Here is a 17,478-nt window from a genome sequence, read left to right on the forward strand (position 1 = left end):
AGCATTGAAAATACAGTACTAGACAGCCGGACGAGCAAATAAATATTGATATGTACAGAAGCTATCGAGAAAAGAATCTGTAGGCGCTTACATAAACGTGACAGCAGATTTCATTGTCACCAAGAATGTAACACAAACCTACTTAAACTATTATCAAAATCAGCTAGACGTGAGCGGTCTGCTTTTGCTGGCTGCTTTTCACAAGCACAATGGTGATCAGTATGACCCTGAGTATGGCTATATGTGGCTGTACACTGCTGTGATATTGAATAAAGACCTGTACTGTAAATGTCCTTCCAGTTTTGTTTTCAACAGCCTCTTACCTTCCTCCGACTTCCTTTGGAGCTTGCCTGACACAGCCAACCTCAGTTTAAAAGCTGGCAGGAAACTTAGCTGCTGGCTACTTGTACAATGGATGATACTCTGGAAGGTAAGGAATATTGGTGCATAGCTTCAACCATCAAAACACTGAATCAAGTACTTAAAACCAGCATTTCTCAATACTTTTAAATAAGTGATAAGATAGGTTTTTCCTAGACTGGGTCACATATACAGTACTACTGTACTGTATGATTAGTTATACAAACACACTGATACTAAAACAGAAGTTTAGGCACTAGGCCTTTGTCCATATCCATATCCTGTGGCCAGCCACAAGTCATCTAGTCTCTTCTTATTAAGGATATAATGGGTGCTGAAATAATGCACTTCAGCTGGTAAACAGTTTCATTGATTTCCAATCCTCTGGGTGAAAAAGTTTGCTGTTTATAGGGTTTCAGATGGTGACCTCTAAATTACCAATGATGATGTATTAAAGCTTATAATTTTATGTACAATACATGATATTGGTACAACAACAAATAGTGTTCAATTTACACTTGTATATAGACAAAGGTAGTACATTACCTGAAATGTTGGTATAGGTTGATGGTTGACGTAATGTTGAGATAACGTCCTCATGACTGCAGTATAGTGTCTTGTGTCCAACAATGAAATTGATCAGCAGAAGTACCTCTACATAATTAATATAGCCACTCCAAGGACATTCATGGTACTGTAGTTATCTAATAAATGTGTTATGGGACTCAGCTTTCTTGTTTCACTACCCTTCAACCTCATTTCAATTACTTTAAAATGTCTTGCATGGATTATTTAAAAACTAATTGCATGCCGGAAAATAAATTGAATTTGAGTATCTGACTACTGTAATAATTATGTGTTGTGTGATAAGAATATCATACAGCTACTGTAATCAAGTAAATTGTAGTGACGAAATTAAAGTTAATTAGTTCTATGTGCCTGCTTTGTTTGTTTAAAGGTGACTAAACCATCACCATAGTTGTCTTCATAGTATTCACCATCATATACATCACTACATAAATTTAGACAGCCATGGTGACTTTGGCTCTTCACATTTGCTACCATTCTAACACATCTGTCAAGTTTCAAACACAATATATTCATGCACTATGGCTGGTCATGACCTCTTGAAACTGTAGGGTAGAGACTCTCTGTATTCTTGGTGCTTACAAAAGGAACTCAAACTTCTGGTTTTCAAATCCTGAAAGACGGACTAGTTTTCAAGCTTTCATGACTCGTAACTTTTTATGGTACCATACAATTTTTAAACATTTCATTAGCTTTGTAACATTAGCTGCAGAATGCAGATAATACTGAGGATATTGCCTATTACATGATGGGGTCCACACACCCTGATTTTGCAGGCACAGACATAAGTATAACAAATAAAATGCATATATATAATTACTTTTATATTATTATTTTACACTTTGAGTTTCAACAATTAACACAGAAACTTACCTATAACTAAGACACCAAATGTAGTGAGCAGTGACAGTACTTGTGGAAAAACCAACCTATCAAAAAATATCTTAGTATATGTGTCCGAATTTTGGAAAATCACTCATATGGGTGCATTTGACACCTAAAATATTTAATGATCAAATCACACACTTTATAGTGCAAATCTACTTGTTGATGGTTTTAAGCCATTATAAAATACAAGACAATTTTTCGAAACTATGCCCTGCTCTTATTAGCAACCCACTAAACATGATTATTTCACGCATGCTCATATGGGTGATTTTCCAAAATTCAGTCACATATACTGCATAACCTCACTTACATTGTCTTTCGTTTTATAATGGAAAATATAGACACAGTAACTCCACCAACTAGTCCAAGAATAGCAGAAGTTATTAAAACAACACCATCAACATAATTAACTTCTTCAGAAGCTGGAGAATATTCTCCACACAGTGGAAGACATACACCACAATATTCTTTAAAATGCTTGTGACATCTCAAAGGTTCAGATCTATTTCTTGTTTCATTTAAACCACTGTACCCATTTTCATCAAGTTCCTCACAATCAGGCAATAATGTTCCAAACTCTGTAGTCATAACGTATCTCCACTCTGGAATGCAAACTTCATCTCGAACATGAGCACATTGGTCCTCAGTTATTAACAATTCACTACCATTTCCATCATATGGAGGATAGACATACTGACAGACAAATGGAACTACAGCATCAGAACATTCTACACTAACTAAGCCAGAGAAAGACTTCAACAGTTTAAAGAAGCTTATAACCTGCTCTTCGGTAATAGTGCCATTTGTATGGGTGGTTAATACAACATCAGTATCAGTTAATGTAGTCAAATGTTCATTACATATACCATCATAACGTAAGCAGGTTTTATTTATCTCCGAAGTCTCTTCTGTGCTGTTCATATCAGTATCTATATAAACATTGTATGTAATACAGTACACTGCATATATACACGAATACGTATGTACTATAAGAGTTCAAGCATCTTTGAAAATGGTATAGGTAAAATTTAATGTAAAGCACTTGTGTGGATGAAAATCAAACAAATAAGAGTGCTATTATTTCCATAAAGCACTGAATGGAAAAACAGTACAGTTGAGCACGTGTGTAACATTTTAAATCACCAGAAGCAGCCAAATGCGTACCAACTCTAGCTCGCCTATAGACAATAGTCTCGTGCCCAGACCGCTTTTTTTCTTATTGTGTGGGGGCGGAGAAAAAGCGCCGTATTTCCTATTGTCGCTTCGTTAACAAACCTTTGCTATTCATCACCACTAATCAACGATCCCCAAAAGTTGTAGATCCGGCTGCACAAAATATGTATTGGAGATCCACCAGACCCTTTTTTTCTCCGCCCCCACACAATAAGAAAAAAAGCGGTCTGGGCACGAGACTATATAGACAACTGGTTTGTTTGATAGTCCAGCAAATGATGGACTTGTGCTGGTAAAATAGCCATTCACGTTCATAACCGGTGCTGGTACTATATCCACTTTGTAAAAATTATAATTTCAACATGAGGACTAAATTTTATGGACTGTTTAAGCTTCATTGCTTGTAAGCAAGAGATTTAATACCATAGATATGAGAGCATGCACTTGCACCTCAATTTGTGAGAATCATGCTTATGTAATCTTCCATGTCGGGTATTTAATACAATGTGATAGTAGCAGGCCCTCACATTTATAATTGTATATGTGACCTAATTAGAAAACCGTCGATATCCGCACAATTTTCAAAATGCATTTTATTTGTTCATTGTTTTCTACAGGGACAGAGGAATGGACTAACTAAGTTTCAGCTTCATAAGTTAAGCAGCATTGGAAATACAGCACTAGACAGCCAGACGAGCAAATAAATATTGATATGTACAGAAGCTATCGAGAAAAGAATCTGTAGGCGCTTACAAAAACCATCATAACTTACTGATACAACGGCGTACGGAATTGAATCTTGGTTCATGGTGATCGCCATGAATTTGCGCATCCACCAATGTATAGGTTTTGCCCCAGGCATCCTTCTGTGTTCGAGAAGGAAAGCAAATTCACTGAAAAGCGATCGTCGGTAAATTCTTTCGTCACCGCAACGTAAACAAACGTCTGTAACTTTGAAATCCTTTCGTGTATGGAGATGCAATAAAGATTTTTGTACTCCCTATGAGCTAGCGAACACGATGATGGCCAGGATTTATCAATTGGAGGCTTAATTCGCCCACCATTGAGGCGATAAAAACTTGCGTATTTTTTTCTGGAGCTTGCGTTTTTTACCCATCGTTTTTAGCTAAGTGCGCTTTATTACACAAGTAGCTACTGTTGTGCGTATATCGACGGTTTTCCAACATACGGTCACATATATTGTTATTATTTACTGTATAGCTATGCATCTTTTCCATCCACACACTGCGCTGGCCATGCACTGTTGAACATGCCTCATTTGTAGATTGCCCCATTGGTGGTTGTACTTCTTTTTTTTTTTTTTTTTTTGGTGGTTGTACTTGGTTGTATGTGTCCCGGGCCTAGATAATAATAATAATGGAGGACGGGAAACAGAATTATTTGGAGTTGGCCTAACATGGTGAACACAACGATTACAGTATGTGTACGGCTTAGCTACTACAAGTGCAAACTGACCTCACTACAGACTAGCAAGAAAATTAGCTACAGAATATCGAAACAAACATAGCTACATGCACACAAACATTAGCTACCTGACATGGCAAAGTAATCAGTTTCGCCGAGATAGTCAAAATCACTCGATTTTGAAAACAATAGAGGAAGAAACATTAACATAATGACAAATGTAAAAACGCTAATAAGCACAGCCGTTTCAACTTTCTTTTCCTTAAGTATGACTTGAAGAATGCGAATCACAGCTTTCATCGGGATCGGTAAGTTAGGATTATGCACTAGTCGATTAGCTTTCAAATTCGGCAAAGAAGTCTTGCCCAACCCAGAGTGTAGTTTCGTACCACACCCTTAAAATAATAACCACAAACAAATAAGGAACAAGGAAACAAGGAATAGAGGAAACGATCACGTGCGTGAATGCTTGCTACGCTTTCAGTGTAATAGTCTGGCGCCGCCCGCCCCATCGCAAAAGTATGGGTGGTCTTGCAGACGTACCAAGTCACACACATTATATTTGATAATTAAATTTTTGTTGTTATTGTGAATTGTTTAGCAGTAGTAGTAGTAGTAGTAGTAGTAGTAGTGATTCTGTTCTTTTTCTGTACAATTGTGTGTACATGTAATTCTTTTAATGAAAAGTAGTAGTAGTAGTAGTAGTAGTAGTAGTAGTAGTAGTAGTAGTAGTAGTAGTAGTAGTAGATACCTGTCCAATCCATCTTGTGTCGTTTGTGTCAGGAGCATGAAGAGTCAATTCAACATCTGTTATCTGGCTGCCCTGCACTTGCATCAACAAGCTATCTTCGTCAACATGACATGGTGGGCCGGGTTCTCCATTGGCATCTGAGTAAGTGTTTCAAGTTACCATTATCTGCTAAGCACTGGTATGACCATCAGCCCTTGCCGGTGGTTGAGAATGATTCTGCAAAGGTCCTATGGGACTTTAGTTTACAAACTGATGGTCATGTTCCTTCGAATCGACCTGACCTTGTACTGTTCCTGAAACATGAACATAGAATAATGTTTTTTGAAGTATCTTGTCCTGCGGACGTTAATGTACCTAATAAGGAGCAGGAGAAACTAACCAAATACCAACCACTTATCCGGGAGTTTTCTGAGTGTCATGGTCAGCCTGTTAGCATCATACCTGTTGTTTTTGGTCATTCAGGTGTGGTGTCAGTTAATCAACAGGATTACTTGAAGCAAATCCCAAATTACAATGAGAACTTGTTTAATAGCCTCCAGAAAGCTGCTATCTTGGGGACCGTAAACATCTTAACATCTTTGAACATTGGCTGTACTTAGGCTTATGCTTGTATTGTCATTGTATTTCTGTACATACTGTACATGTGTGTCAATTCATTTGAATGAAAAGTAGTAGTATTATTAGTAGTAGTAGTAGTAGTAGTAGAATGCCGGTGATAATTATCCCTGTGGTGGTTGGATGTACAGGTGTTGTATCTTCTAACTGTATTACTCACCTTCGTCGTATCCCAGACTTTTCTAACAATTTATTTTGTACCATTCAAAAGGCAGCCATAATTGGAACTGTTCATGTCTTACGGTGTACAAATGTGATTTAATGAACATTATCTTATGTACTTGTACATGATTCTGTTCTTTCTCTGTACAATTGTGTGTACATGTAATTCTTTTAATGAAAAGTAGTAGAAGTAGTAGTAGTAGTAGTAGTAGTAGTAGTAGTAGTAGTAGTAGTAGTAGTAGTAGTAGTGGTTGGATGTACAGGTGTTGTATCTTCTAACTGTATTACTCACCTTCGTCGTATCCCAGACTTTTCTAACAATTTATTTTGTACCATTCAAAAGGCAGCCATAATTGGAACTGTTCATGTCTTACGGTGTACAAATGTGATTTAATGAACATTATCTTATGTACTTGTACATGATTCTGTTCTTTCTCTGTACAATTGCGTGTACATGTAATTCTTTTAATGAAAAGTAGTAGTAGTAGTAGTAGTAGTAGTAGTAGTAGTAGTAGTAGTAGTAGCAAAGATAATGCACACTCCGATTCAGTCAATCTTGTGTCGCTTGTGTCAGGAAGAGACAATCCAGCATATACTTTCTGGCTGTCCTGTACTGGCACCAACTAGTTACCTTCGCAGGCATAACATGGTGGGCAGGGTGCTTCACTTGCACCTCAGTAAGTCTTTCAAATTGCCAATATCTGCCAAGTGCTGGTATGATCACCAACCTTTGCCAGTGGTTAAAAATGAGGTTGCAAAGGTTTTATGGGATTTTGGTTTGTACACTGATGTCCATGTTTCATCCAATCGGCCTGACATTATGTTGTTTTTAAAGAAGGAAGAGCGAATAATTTTCTTTGAAGTTGCTTGCCCTGCAGATATCAATGTACTAACTAAGGAGCAAAAAAAATTGAATAAATATCAAACCCTTGTCCGAGAGATTTCTGAGTGTTATGGTCAACCTGTTGATCTTGTTCCTGTTGTGATTGGCCATTCAGGTGTGGTATCAGCTAACCAACAAACTCATTTGAAGCAAATACCTGACTATAACGAAACATTGTTTAATAACCTCCAAAAAGCAGCTATTCTTGGGACTGTTAATATCTTAACATCTATTAACTTTGGTTATACTTAAGCGTATGCCTGTATTACCAATATTATTCTGTACTATTGTACATGTGTGTCATTATTGTTCAATGAAAAAAGTAGTAGTAGTAGTAGTAGTAGTAGTAGTAGTAGTAGTAAAAAGCTTATAGTGCAATGTTAAAAATACATAATGATACAAACAGTAGTTATAGCTGCATGAGCAAGTTGCACTAAAGGAATCTGGTAACAAGTACCAGACCCTGAAGTTATGTACTGAATTACTTATAATAACTATCTATTGTGTGCATTAAAGTTCGGTGGCTTGGTTGTTTAGAACAGATGTTGCAGGGACAAGAAAACTGAAGACTGTGTAAATTATCAGGATTAAAGTTCTTCATAAAACGCTGCCATAACATTTGGATTAACTGAGCTTTGATGGTAAGAAATGGTTTAGTGTTATTTTGAATTTATTATTTTTATGTTATGAACCACAAACACTGAATGTGGTGCTCGCTTGGACGTAAGAGCTCGAGGTTTCTGGGGTGTTCACCATCAACAAATTTCTTTGATGTCCGTGTCTTCAATCCATTGGCAGCCACAAATCGTTGCACTTCTTCTGCCAGCTGTTTCCGATCACATGACTGAGGAAAATGAAGGACTTATGAACGTATTTGTGAAATAGAGAGGGCATCATTCACACCTCTTGTGTTTTAGGTGGAATGAGCAAACCAAAAGAAATTACATACAAATGACTAGCTTTACTTCTCGCTACAAAGCAGAGCCAGAAATATAATGTTGTCGCCTCCTTTATTCGCTGCAAATTGCCTTTTTCCTTGTTGCGATCAGTCATTATGTGCATTTGTGGCAGTCATTCTACTGCTGGTCGGCTCTTTATTGCACTCTGCCTTCATGTGCATAAGGGGTTCTCGTTCCTCATCTGGTCATCCCTTTAAGGGTCATGTTCCAGCATCGGTTGACCTTGCACTGGGGGAGGGGTGTCTTGGGGCTGTTTAAGCCCCATTTCCTTTTCTATTCTGTAGGTTCTGTTTCAGTAGCTCTGTAGGTGTAGGGATAGACTAAACCTATTTTATAGAACATTTTAGCACAGAGTAGAGTGTGGTGGATGGGAGTGCCAACTAGGGGCCGGTTCTTCTTTCTTTAAAAAAAACTGCTGGTTGGCTCCAGACAGATCTGATGGACTTTTCTGGCAGTGTGTGAGGGAAAGCTCCCTTTGTCTGATTGAACTGTTTGTGTGCATTTTGATAATAAATTAATAAAAATAAATGTGACTGGATTTTGGAAGAATGATGCAAATCGGGTGGGGTCTAATTGACGGAACGGAATCTGGGGCTAAACTACGGAACACTTTTAAAAATCAAGCTTGTAGTTTACTATTGCTGAACAGCTATGCCCTTGCAACTTCTTAGCGGAATCTCTGGTGATCAAAGCAGTGGATTGAAATAATAAAGGATCATGATCAATTGTGGGTTTAGTTGTCACTAGTAACAAAATATTAATTGTGGGATTAGTAATGCTTTACCTCATGATGTCAAGCAAGAAGCTTCCATTCACTTAATACCAGTGGCATAGCTAGACTTTTAGTGATGGTAGGGCCTAGGTGGTGCACACCTTTGCGTCAAGTCTGTCCATGCAATTATAACTACGAGTCCATCTCACTGTGGACTCTTACACATTTATACAGAAATCTTATTAAAGTGCATGGTTGTGCCTAGCTAGCTAAATATGCTGTTACACTGCTGTTTCTGCAGCTAATTGACACTACAACCTACGCCATTGCTCGATTAGCATGCAATTTTACCTAATTTCTTCTACAGCTCTCACGGATGAACTCTTGATCGAACTTTTAATCGGCTAGCAACATGTCACATATCAGCACTGATCTGCTAACCATAGCGGGCATTAAAAGGAATGCATAGTATCACGTGCCTCATCACCTCGACGATCTCCTTAGTATCATAGGTCCAATCTCCAGTCACTATTAGTATCACTATTAGCTCGCAAATCGCCTTTTGCAGTGGGAATTAAAAGGAATACTTTATTTATTACACCTCTTGCACATTTTCTATCAAGAAGCCCCTCTATTATTTTTATGTTATATTAAAGACCTCCCATTATCAATCAATGCCAACATTGGTCTGTTTGCTGACGATACCATACTTTATACTGTTATTCACTCTACATCCGACTGTTTATCACTTCAAAATAATCTCAACTCCTTATCACAATGGGGCACTAGGTCTGGTATGTTTTTTAATCCTGATAAAAGTGTATTCATGAGAATCACTCGTAAACACAATCCGATCACATACAACTACACCATTAATGACATCTCTATCCAAGAAGTTTCATCTACTAAATATTTAGGAGTTACAATCACCAATGACTTGTCTTGGTCCACACACATTACTAACATCACATCCAAAGCTCTATCAGTCAAAGCATTCCTACAGAGAAATCTTAAGTCCTGCCCAACTCAAATCAAATTGAAATGTTATAATGCCATGATAAGACCAATCTTAGAATACGCCAATCCTGTCTGGTCCCCTCACATAAGAAGAGACATTGATAGGCTTGAACGAGTACAGAGGCAATCTGCCACATTCATTATGGCTGACTTCTCGCGTTTCAGCAGTGTAACTAACATGCTCATTGACCTTAACATTCCCAGCTTAGAACACCGCAGACAAGTATCTAGTATCACCCTCCTCTACAAAATTGTTTATAATCTCATTGATATATCCCCAGTTAATTTAATCCCTGTCACTTCTAACACCAGAGGACATGATCAAAGATTTCATCATATCTATGCAAGGACCAATCAGTACAGTAATTCATTCTTCTCTAGATCAATTAGACTGTGGAATTCACTCCCACCTGACCTAATCCAACAACAATCATTACAAATTTTTAAGTACCAACTGAAATTATTATTACTTTCCCCTACCAATCAGTAATCCCATAATCAATCATATTGTAAAACATTTTGTATGCATGTTTCATATGTGCGTTAATCCTCAAACTGAAGCTGCACATTTTTGGAAAATAAAATAATAAATAAATAAGAATACCTCACTCAACACCTGTCATAGAGCAGTATGTTATTAACTTGACTTGATATAATCACGATGCGTACAGCCTCATTTTATTGACACTGACACCTTCCCTTAGTCTCGTGTGGCCAGATCGCTTTTTCTCCGTAACGGCGCTTATCGATTAGAGATTATAAGGCCACTCCAATTGGTAATTATGTTTCTGGTACACCGCCCGCATCCTTTTTTGGAGAAAGCAAAATTTCAGAAATACATGGGTAAAATGCCCGCATCAGCTTTTAGAAAAACCTGGATTTCAGAAACAAATATTGGACTGCAACAAGTATACTAAATCTAACTATCTAAGTGCCATACTTTATATTTTATCGGTGAAAACCTGCGAGAAATGGGCAGAGTACATAGTACGGATCGATACACTCTAATAGAACAGTCAGTAAATCACAAAATTACTCTAATTGAGCAGTCACTTCATTGTTGCTTTGTTGCTGAATCCCGCCCGCCCGCACCTAAAACTGATTTTAAAAGGACCAGAAACATAATTACCAATTGGAATGGCCTAAGCGCCTACTCCGAAATAGGGTCTGGTCCAGAATAGTTCACCTGACTCAGTTGTTAATTTGGATTCCTTTGAAGCATTCCGTAGATCTGCTAGCTACTGATTTCTTAAACAAATTATAATTTACTAGGTGTACCCGCGCAAAATGCGCGTGATACTAAGACAATTGTGTGCTATTGTGTGAATACACTTAAAGTTTGAACATTACTAATGATCAAGAAGTAATCACATCATTACATACCAACAAAGTCATTACACATAGCTACTTATGTGCATGCATAATCTCTTCAATTGTGTGTGGCACTAAAATCTAGCTATAATGTTGGTGGCTTCATGAACAAAGAGTGACTGATGTTATAGTTTATATAATGCAAGTTGGCCTTGTGCACTGGAATTTCTGCGCATCTGTGCAGTACTCATGCAGGTCCCAGTACAACCATGCACATACATAAAATTAGTTTTGAGCGGCAGACAAATACCACAATTGGGATGTACTCTGTACTTCATTTGGATGATGTTGCATGAACTAACATAAAGTGCTTGAGTGTGGCATGAGGATCAGTTGACCAATGGTTGGTGCATTACCACATTGAGCTATATTCTAATTCAAGTTGCATTTGTCACATATAGTGGTATTATTCAGATAGATTGTTTTGTCAATATGAGTAACTGAATTGGAGTTTCATATCTACATCCTAGTCATGGTATTGTTGTGATGTTTACTTATTACATGACAGTGTGTATGCAGTGCAGTATTGAGTACGGTATTCAAGTTAAGGCTGCACTGAGCAAGGTCAACACCAGTATATGTGAAGAGTTGTATATCAGCATAGCCCAGGTGAATCCTTCATACGAAGAGTGGTTGCTCAGTAGAGCTTCTGGAAGTTTCAGCTGTCCCTGTTGAGTTACCAAGGAGTGAAAATGTGTCCGTGTCTCCCTACACATTGAAGACTGCAATAGCAACTAAATGATCTAGTCTCCACAATTCATCGCCTAGTAAGGTAGATGTATGTTCTATTTGAGTAGTTAAACGTAATTATCCTTGTTCACAAAGGTGTCATCCTGTAGGGTGCAGAGTATGTCATTGTAGGCAGCCTGGTCGGAGTGATCATCCCACATTAACTTGCCACACCCACTATGAAACTATCCTTTATTGACTGTTTCATTCTCCCTTGCAGTGGTGTTGCTAGTAATCCTCCGTTTTAGGTATGTCTATAGTCCCTGACCTGCTTGTCTTCTTGTCACAGTAGCTATAATTCGTCTAGCACACAGCGGGATAGGCCTCAGGACGTCTATCTTGTAGTGGACAACACAGCAGGGTGCAGAGTGTGTATTTCCGGCGAGTCTTCCTTGTGTAGTCTCTGTCCAGTAGCCCGATAGAAATAATCATCGCTCGTAGACTTGCCACACCCACTAAGAAACTCTCCTTTATTGACTCTTTCCTTCTCCATTGCAGTGGTGTGCTGGTAATCCTCAATTTTAAGCTTCCCTGACTCCTGCCTGTCTTCATGTCGCTGTAGTTATTCTTCGTCTAGCGCACAGCGGTGTAGGCCTCAGGACGTCTATCCTTGTAATGAGTGCAGCAGGGTGCAGATTGTGTATTCCCGATGAATCTTTCGTGTGTAGTCTCTGTCAATTAGTCTCTGTTAAGTAGTCGTGGACTGGCCACACCCACTACAAAACTCTCCTTTTATTAGGGATTTCCAACTAAATTAAATAATTAACATTCCATGCATTCATTGGTATGATAAATATTGTGCTATTTTTCAGGGTCATTTTAGTGCAAATCCCACCTCAATTGGTGGTTCCTATCAAAAGATATAAGCAAAAGAAGTTGACAGTGTGATGATTTTTGTGTACAGTATTTTCAATGCTTTATATATATATATATATATATATATCGCAAGGCACCAAACACAATATTCAAAGTGTCATAAATCTAGATAGGAAACTAATAATGACATGAAATTTTCACCACATAACTATTTTATGGAGAACAGCATATGAGCTAGGTAAAACCTCTTAAGAGTGACCACTTCTTTGTAGACTGACCACTCAGAATATTACATGAATAAAGCAAGTGATTCACAAATAAAACTGTGTGTGTTGTGTAATACTACGTACACACAGGTACCCAATGCATTTTCAAGGATAACTAACTAGAAAAATCAGTAATATTATATAACATGATAAGTAATGGCATCACAAGTCACAACCAACAAATACTTCGGAAACATGACAATCAGATAACACAATGTAAGAGCAACATTATTTTTAAAATAGATTTGTTTGGACACTGCTCAGCTTTATTTGTCACATTGTAAGCACTAAGGATGATAATTATTATATAACACAATGACATCACTATATACTGCAAAGAGAAATTATAAACAGTTTCTGATCAAAATTACAATCACTGAAGTTGCTATAAAATGGATCAAAACAGCAGTAAATACACCAGAATATAACATCAGGTAGGTGTGAAGCCATGTAAGGCTGGTATCACATGCCAGTCTCCACTTTTGAAAAGATTATGTACAACCTTGAACCTTATATTGCAATTCCGCGCAAGACAACAAACTGCTCACCTTCAAACTATACTTGCATCGATGCAGAGGGATGCCTTGAAGCCCACGGTGATTGTAATGCTGAATTCTGAACAGTGCTAGATGGCGATTTACCTTTAAAAGGGCCATATTTTCGTCGTAATCCAACGTCAATCGTCCTCCAATCAAAAAACACACGGCATAATCGAAATCAGCATATACGGTTTGCCCAGGAACACTTTCTTCGTCCTCATCTGCCACAGATTCACGCGGAAACACTCGGAAACTTTGGCTATCACCGGTGCCGTATTCTTCCAATTAGAATTACGTACGCAATTATTTGTATGGGATTCCTATGGGGATTTTTATTTCTCAAACTTTGATTTAACATATTTCAATAAATACCACATAGATTTTAATCCAGTAAAGTGCATTACGAAGTACGAAGCACCCACTACCATTAACTGGAACGGCAGCTTGTGAAACATTTATTGAAGGTGTGTAATTTAAGTAGCAAAATATGTTTGAGAAATTGGTTGGTTGGAAATCGCTACTTTTATACTGGCGAGTGTGTTTGCCGGATGTTAGCGTACACACCAGATCACATGATCAAATTCGCTGATTTGATTGGTTAAATCATGAAAAAGTGATTGATCCTATCTCAATGTAAGCTTTTAGATATTAAATTTTAACCTTGACGTCATCTGATTTCTATTGGCAACGCGTGTATACCGGGATGCCGTATACGCGTATCGTAAACTTATAATGGCCATTGAAAGTGATAAGTATCTCGCAACCAAGGTTAGCACGTAATGATAGACACGAAAACTACCTTATGACACATTGTTTTGGACGGGTAGTTGATTTAGCGAGTTTGAAGCTAATCGGGGGAAAACCTGGGAGGAGTTTGTGTTTGAAAATTATATGGCCTCGATTTTAACGTTTCTCGTTCTGTCGGCCACAGGGGAGAGAAAAGTCTAGTGTAGGCTAGGGGATGGGGAAGGCTGGTAACACGATAAGGGTCTCAAGAAAGTTATGGACGAATTCGTGTCTTCCTCGGGTAGTTACGGTGGTTTAAAGGGTATTTTCCGTAGTTTAACGAATCGCCACCAATCCTGGATCAGAAGACTTGTCTCAAATTGTAGAATTGAATGGTACCGATCCGATTGAAATCCGACCAAGAATGATGGATCAGTGCTCGAAAAACACGTGCGTGGGCGAAGAGAATTAATATATAGACTAGCTGTACCCGCGCAAAATGCGCGTGATACTAAGACAATTGTGTGCTATTGTGTGAATACACTTAAAGTTAGAACATTACTAATGACCAAGAAGTAATCACATCATTACATACCAACAAAGTCATTACACATAGCTACTTATGTGCATGCATAATCTCTTCAATTGTGTGTGGCACTAAAATCTAGCTATAATGTTGGTGGCTTCATGAACAAAGAGTGACTGATGTTATAGTTTATATAATGCAAGTTGGCCTTGTGCACTGGAATTTCTGCGCATCTGTGCAGTACTCATGCAGGTCCCAGTACAACCATGCACATACATAAAATTAGTTTTGAGCGGCAGACAAATACCACAATTGGGATGTACTCTGTACTTCATTTGGATGATGTTGCATGAACTAACATAAAGTGCTTGAGTGTGACATGAGGATCAGTTGACCAATGGTTGGTGCATTACCACAATGAGCTATATTCTTGGATTTGTCACATATAGTGGTATTATTCAGATAGATTGTTTTGTCAATATGAGTAACTGAATTGGAGTTTCATTTCTACATCCTAGTCATGGTATTGTTGTGTTGTTTACTTATTACATGACAGTGTGTATGCAGTACAGTATTGAGTATGGTATTCAAGTTAATTGGTTGCACTGAGCAAGGTCAACACCAGTATATGTGAAGAGTTGTATATCAGCATAGCCCAGGTGAATCCTTCATACGAAGAGTGGTTGCTCAGTAGAGCTTCTGGAAGTTTCAGCTGTCCCTGTTGAGTTACTAAGGAGTGAAAATGTGTCCGTGTCTCCCTACACATTGAAGACTGCAATAGCAACTATATAGTCCCCACGATTCATCGCCTAGTAAGGTAGATGTATGTTCTATTTGAGTAGTTGAACGTAATTTTCCTTGTTCACAAAGGTGTCCGTACCCGCGCAAAATGCGCGTGATACTAAGGATTTGTACAATTGTACTTAATTTTTAAAATTCTATTAGAGTAGTTGAACGTAATTTTCCTTGTTCACAAAGGTGTCATCCTGTAGGGTGCAGAGTGTGTCATTGTAGGCGGCCTGGTCGGAGTGATAATCCCATTTTAACTTGCCACACCCACTATGAAACTATCCTTTATTGACTGTTTCATTTTTCCTTTCACTGTTGTTGCTAGTAATCCTCCGTTTTAGGTATGTCTATAGTCCCTGACCTGCTTGTCTACTTGTCGCAGTAGCTATACTTCGTCTAGCACACAGCGGGATAGGCCTCAGGACGTCTATCTTGTAGTGGACAGCACAGCAGGGTGCAGAGTGTGTATTTCCGGCGAGTCTTCCTTGTGTAGTCTCTGTCCAGTAGTCCGATAGAAATAATCATCGCTCGTAGACTTGCCACACCCACTAAGAAACTCTCCTTTATTGACTGTATCCTTCTCCATTGCAGTGGTGTGCTGGTAATCCTCAATTTTAGGCTTCCCTGACTCCTGCCTGTCTTCATGTCGCTGTAGTTATACTTCGTCTAGCGCACAGCGGTGTAGGCCTCAGGACATCTATCCTTGTAATGAGCGCAGCAGGGTGCAGATTGTGTATTACCGATGAATCTTTCGTGTGTAGTCTCTGTCAATTAGTCGTAGACTGGCCACACCCACTACAAAACTCTCCTTTTATACTGGTGAGTGTGTTTGCTGGATGATAGCGTACACATCAGATCACATGATCAAATTCGATGATTTGATTGGTTAAATCATGAAAAAGTGATTGATCCTATCTCACTGTATGCTTTTAGATATTAAATTTTAACCGTGACGTCATCTGATTTCTATTGGCAACGCTTGTATACCGGGATGCCGTATACGCGTATCGTAAACTTATAATGGCCATTGATAGTGATAAGTATCTCGCAACCAAGGTTAGCACGTAATTATAGACACGAAAACCACCTTATGACACATTGTTTTGGACGGGTAATTGATTTAGCGAGTTTGAAGCTAATCGGGGGAAAAACCTGGGAGGAGTTTGTGTTTGAAAATTTTATGGCCTCGATTTTAACGTTTCTCGTTCTGTCGGCCATAGGGGAGAGAAAAATCTAGTGTAGACTGGGATGGGGAAGGCTGGTAACACGATAAGGGTCTCCAGAAAGTTATGGACGAATTCGTGTCTTCCTCCGGTAGTTAAAGTGGTTTAAAGGGTATTTTCCGTAGTTTAACGAATCGCCACCAATCATGGATCATAAGATTTGTCTCAAATTCCAGAATTGAATGGTACCGATCCGATTGAAATCCGACCAAGAATGACGGATCAGTGCTCGAAAAACACGTGCGTGGGCGAAGAGAATTAATATATAGATAATTCTTTTTATACTTAATTAACTACTTAACTTAACTACATACTATATTGCACGTATACTCTTTCAGAGTCCTGCAATTATTATAATAATAATCAATACGTAAACTCGTTTTCACACCCCAAGCAAGAGCCCGGGGTGTTTAATGAACTTTCGTCATAAAACGTATACTTTTCTTTAATTTTCAAGCCACGTACGCACTGGAAATGCCATGAACGATAGCCGGTAGAGTCGATGAGAAACAATGAGGCTGTTTTTCTAAGGCTAAAAAGAACACAGGTTAATTCCTTGCTTAGTTCGCCTTTAGCCTTTTCGTTTTCACATCCGTGACCTTTTTACCCGTAGAATACCAGCCTCAATGTCTCTCATCAACTCTACCGGCTATCACTCATGGCATTTCCAGTGCGTACATGGCTTGAAAATTAAAAGGAAGTATACGTTTTATGACGAAAGTTGATTAAACACCCCGAGCTCTTGCTTGGGGTGTGAAAACGAGTTTACATATTGATTCTGGACCAGACCCTATTTCGGAGTAGGCGCTTATAATCTCTAATCGATAAGCGCCGTGACGGAGAAAAAGTGGTCTGGCCACGCGAGACTAACCTTTAAACTCGTGATCACGTGATAGTGTGCATTAAGTGGAATTTTAATTTTCTTCGTCTGCTGATGTTAGTAATAGCGAAATAACAAGG

At 38.5% G+C, this 17,478-nt stretch overlaps 1 protein-coding gene across 1 annotated transcript; it reads right to left on the bottom strand.

Annotated features, from left to right (window-relative positions):
- Positions 1-826: 826 nt before the first annotated feature.
- LOC136259468 (uncharacterized) lies at positions 827-4,817 on the bottom strand. Its single transcript, XM_066052954.1, has 4 exons — positions 4,563-4,817; positions 2,147-2,765; positions 1,822-1,877; positions 827-1,014 (listed from the first exon to the last, which is right to left on the bottom strand). The coding sequence occupies exons 1-4, from the start codon at positions 4,732-4,734 to the stop codon at positions 827-829; spliced, it is 1,035 nt and encodes a 344-aa protein (XP_065909026.1). The 5' UTR covers positions 4,735-4,817.
- Positions 4,818-17,478: the final 12,661 nt, after the last annotated feature.

Source organism: Dysidea avara, chromosome 6, assembly GCF_963678975.1.
Source record: "Dysidea avara chromosome 6, odDysAvar1.4, whole genome shotgun sequence".
Lineage (NCBI taxonomy): Eukaryota > Metazoa > Porifera > Demospongiae > Dictyoceratida > Dysideidae > Dysidea > Dysidea avara.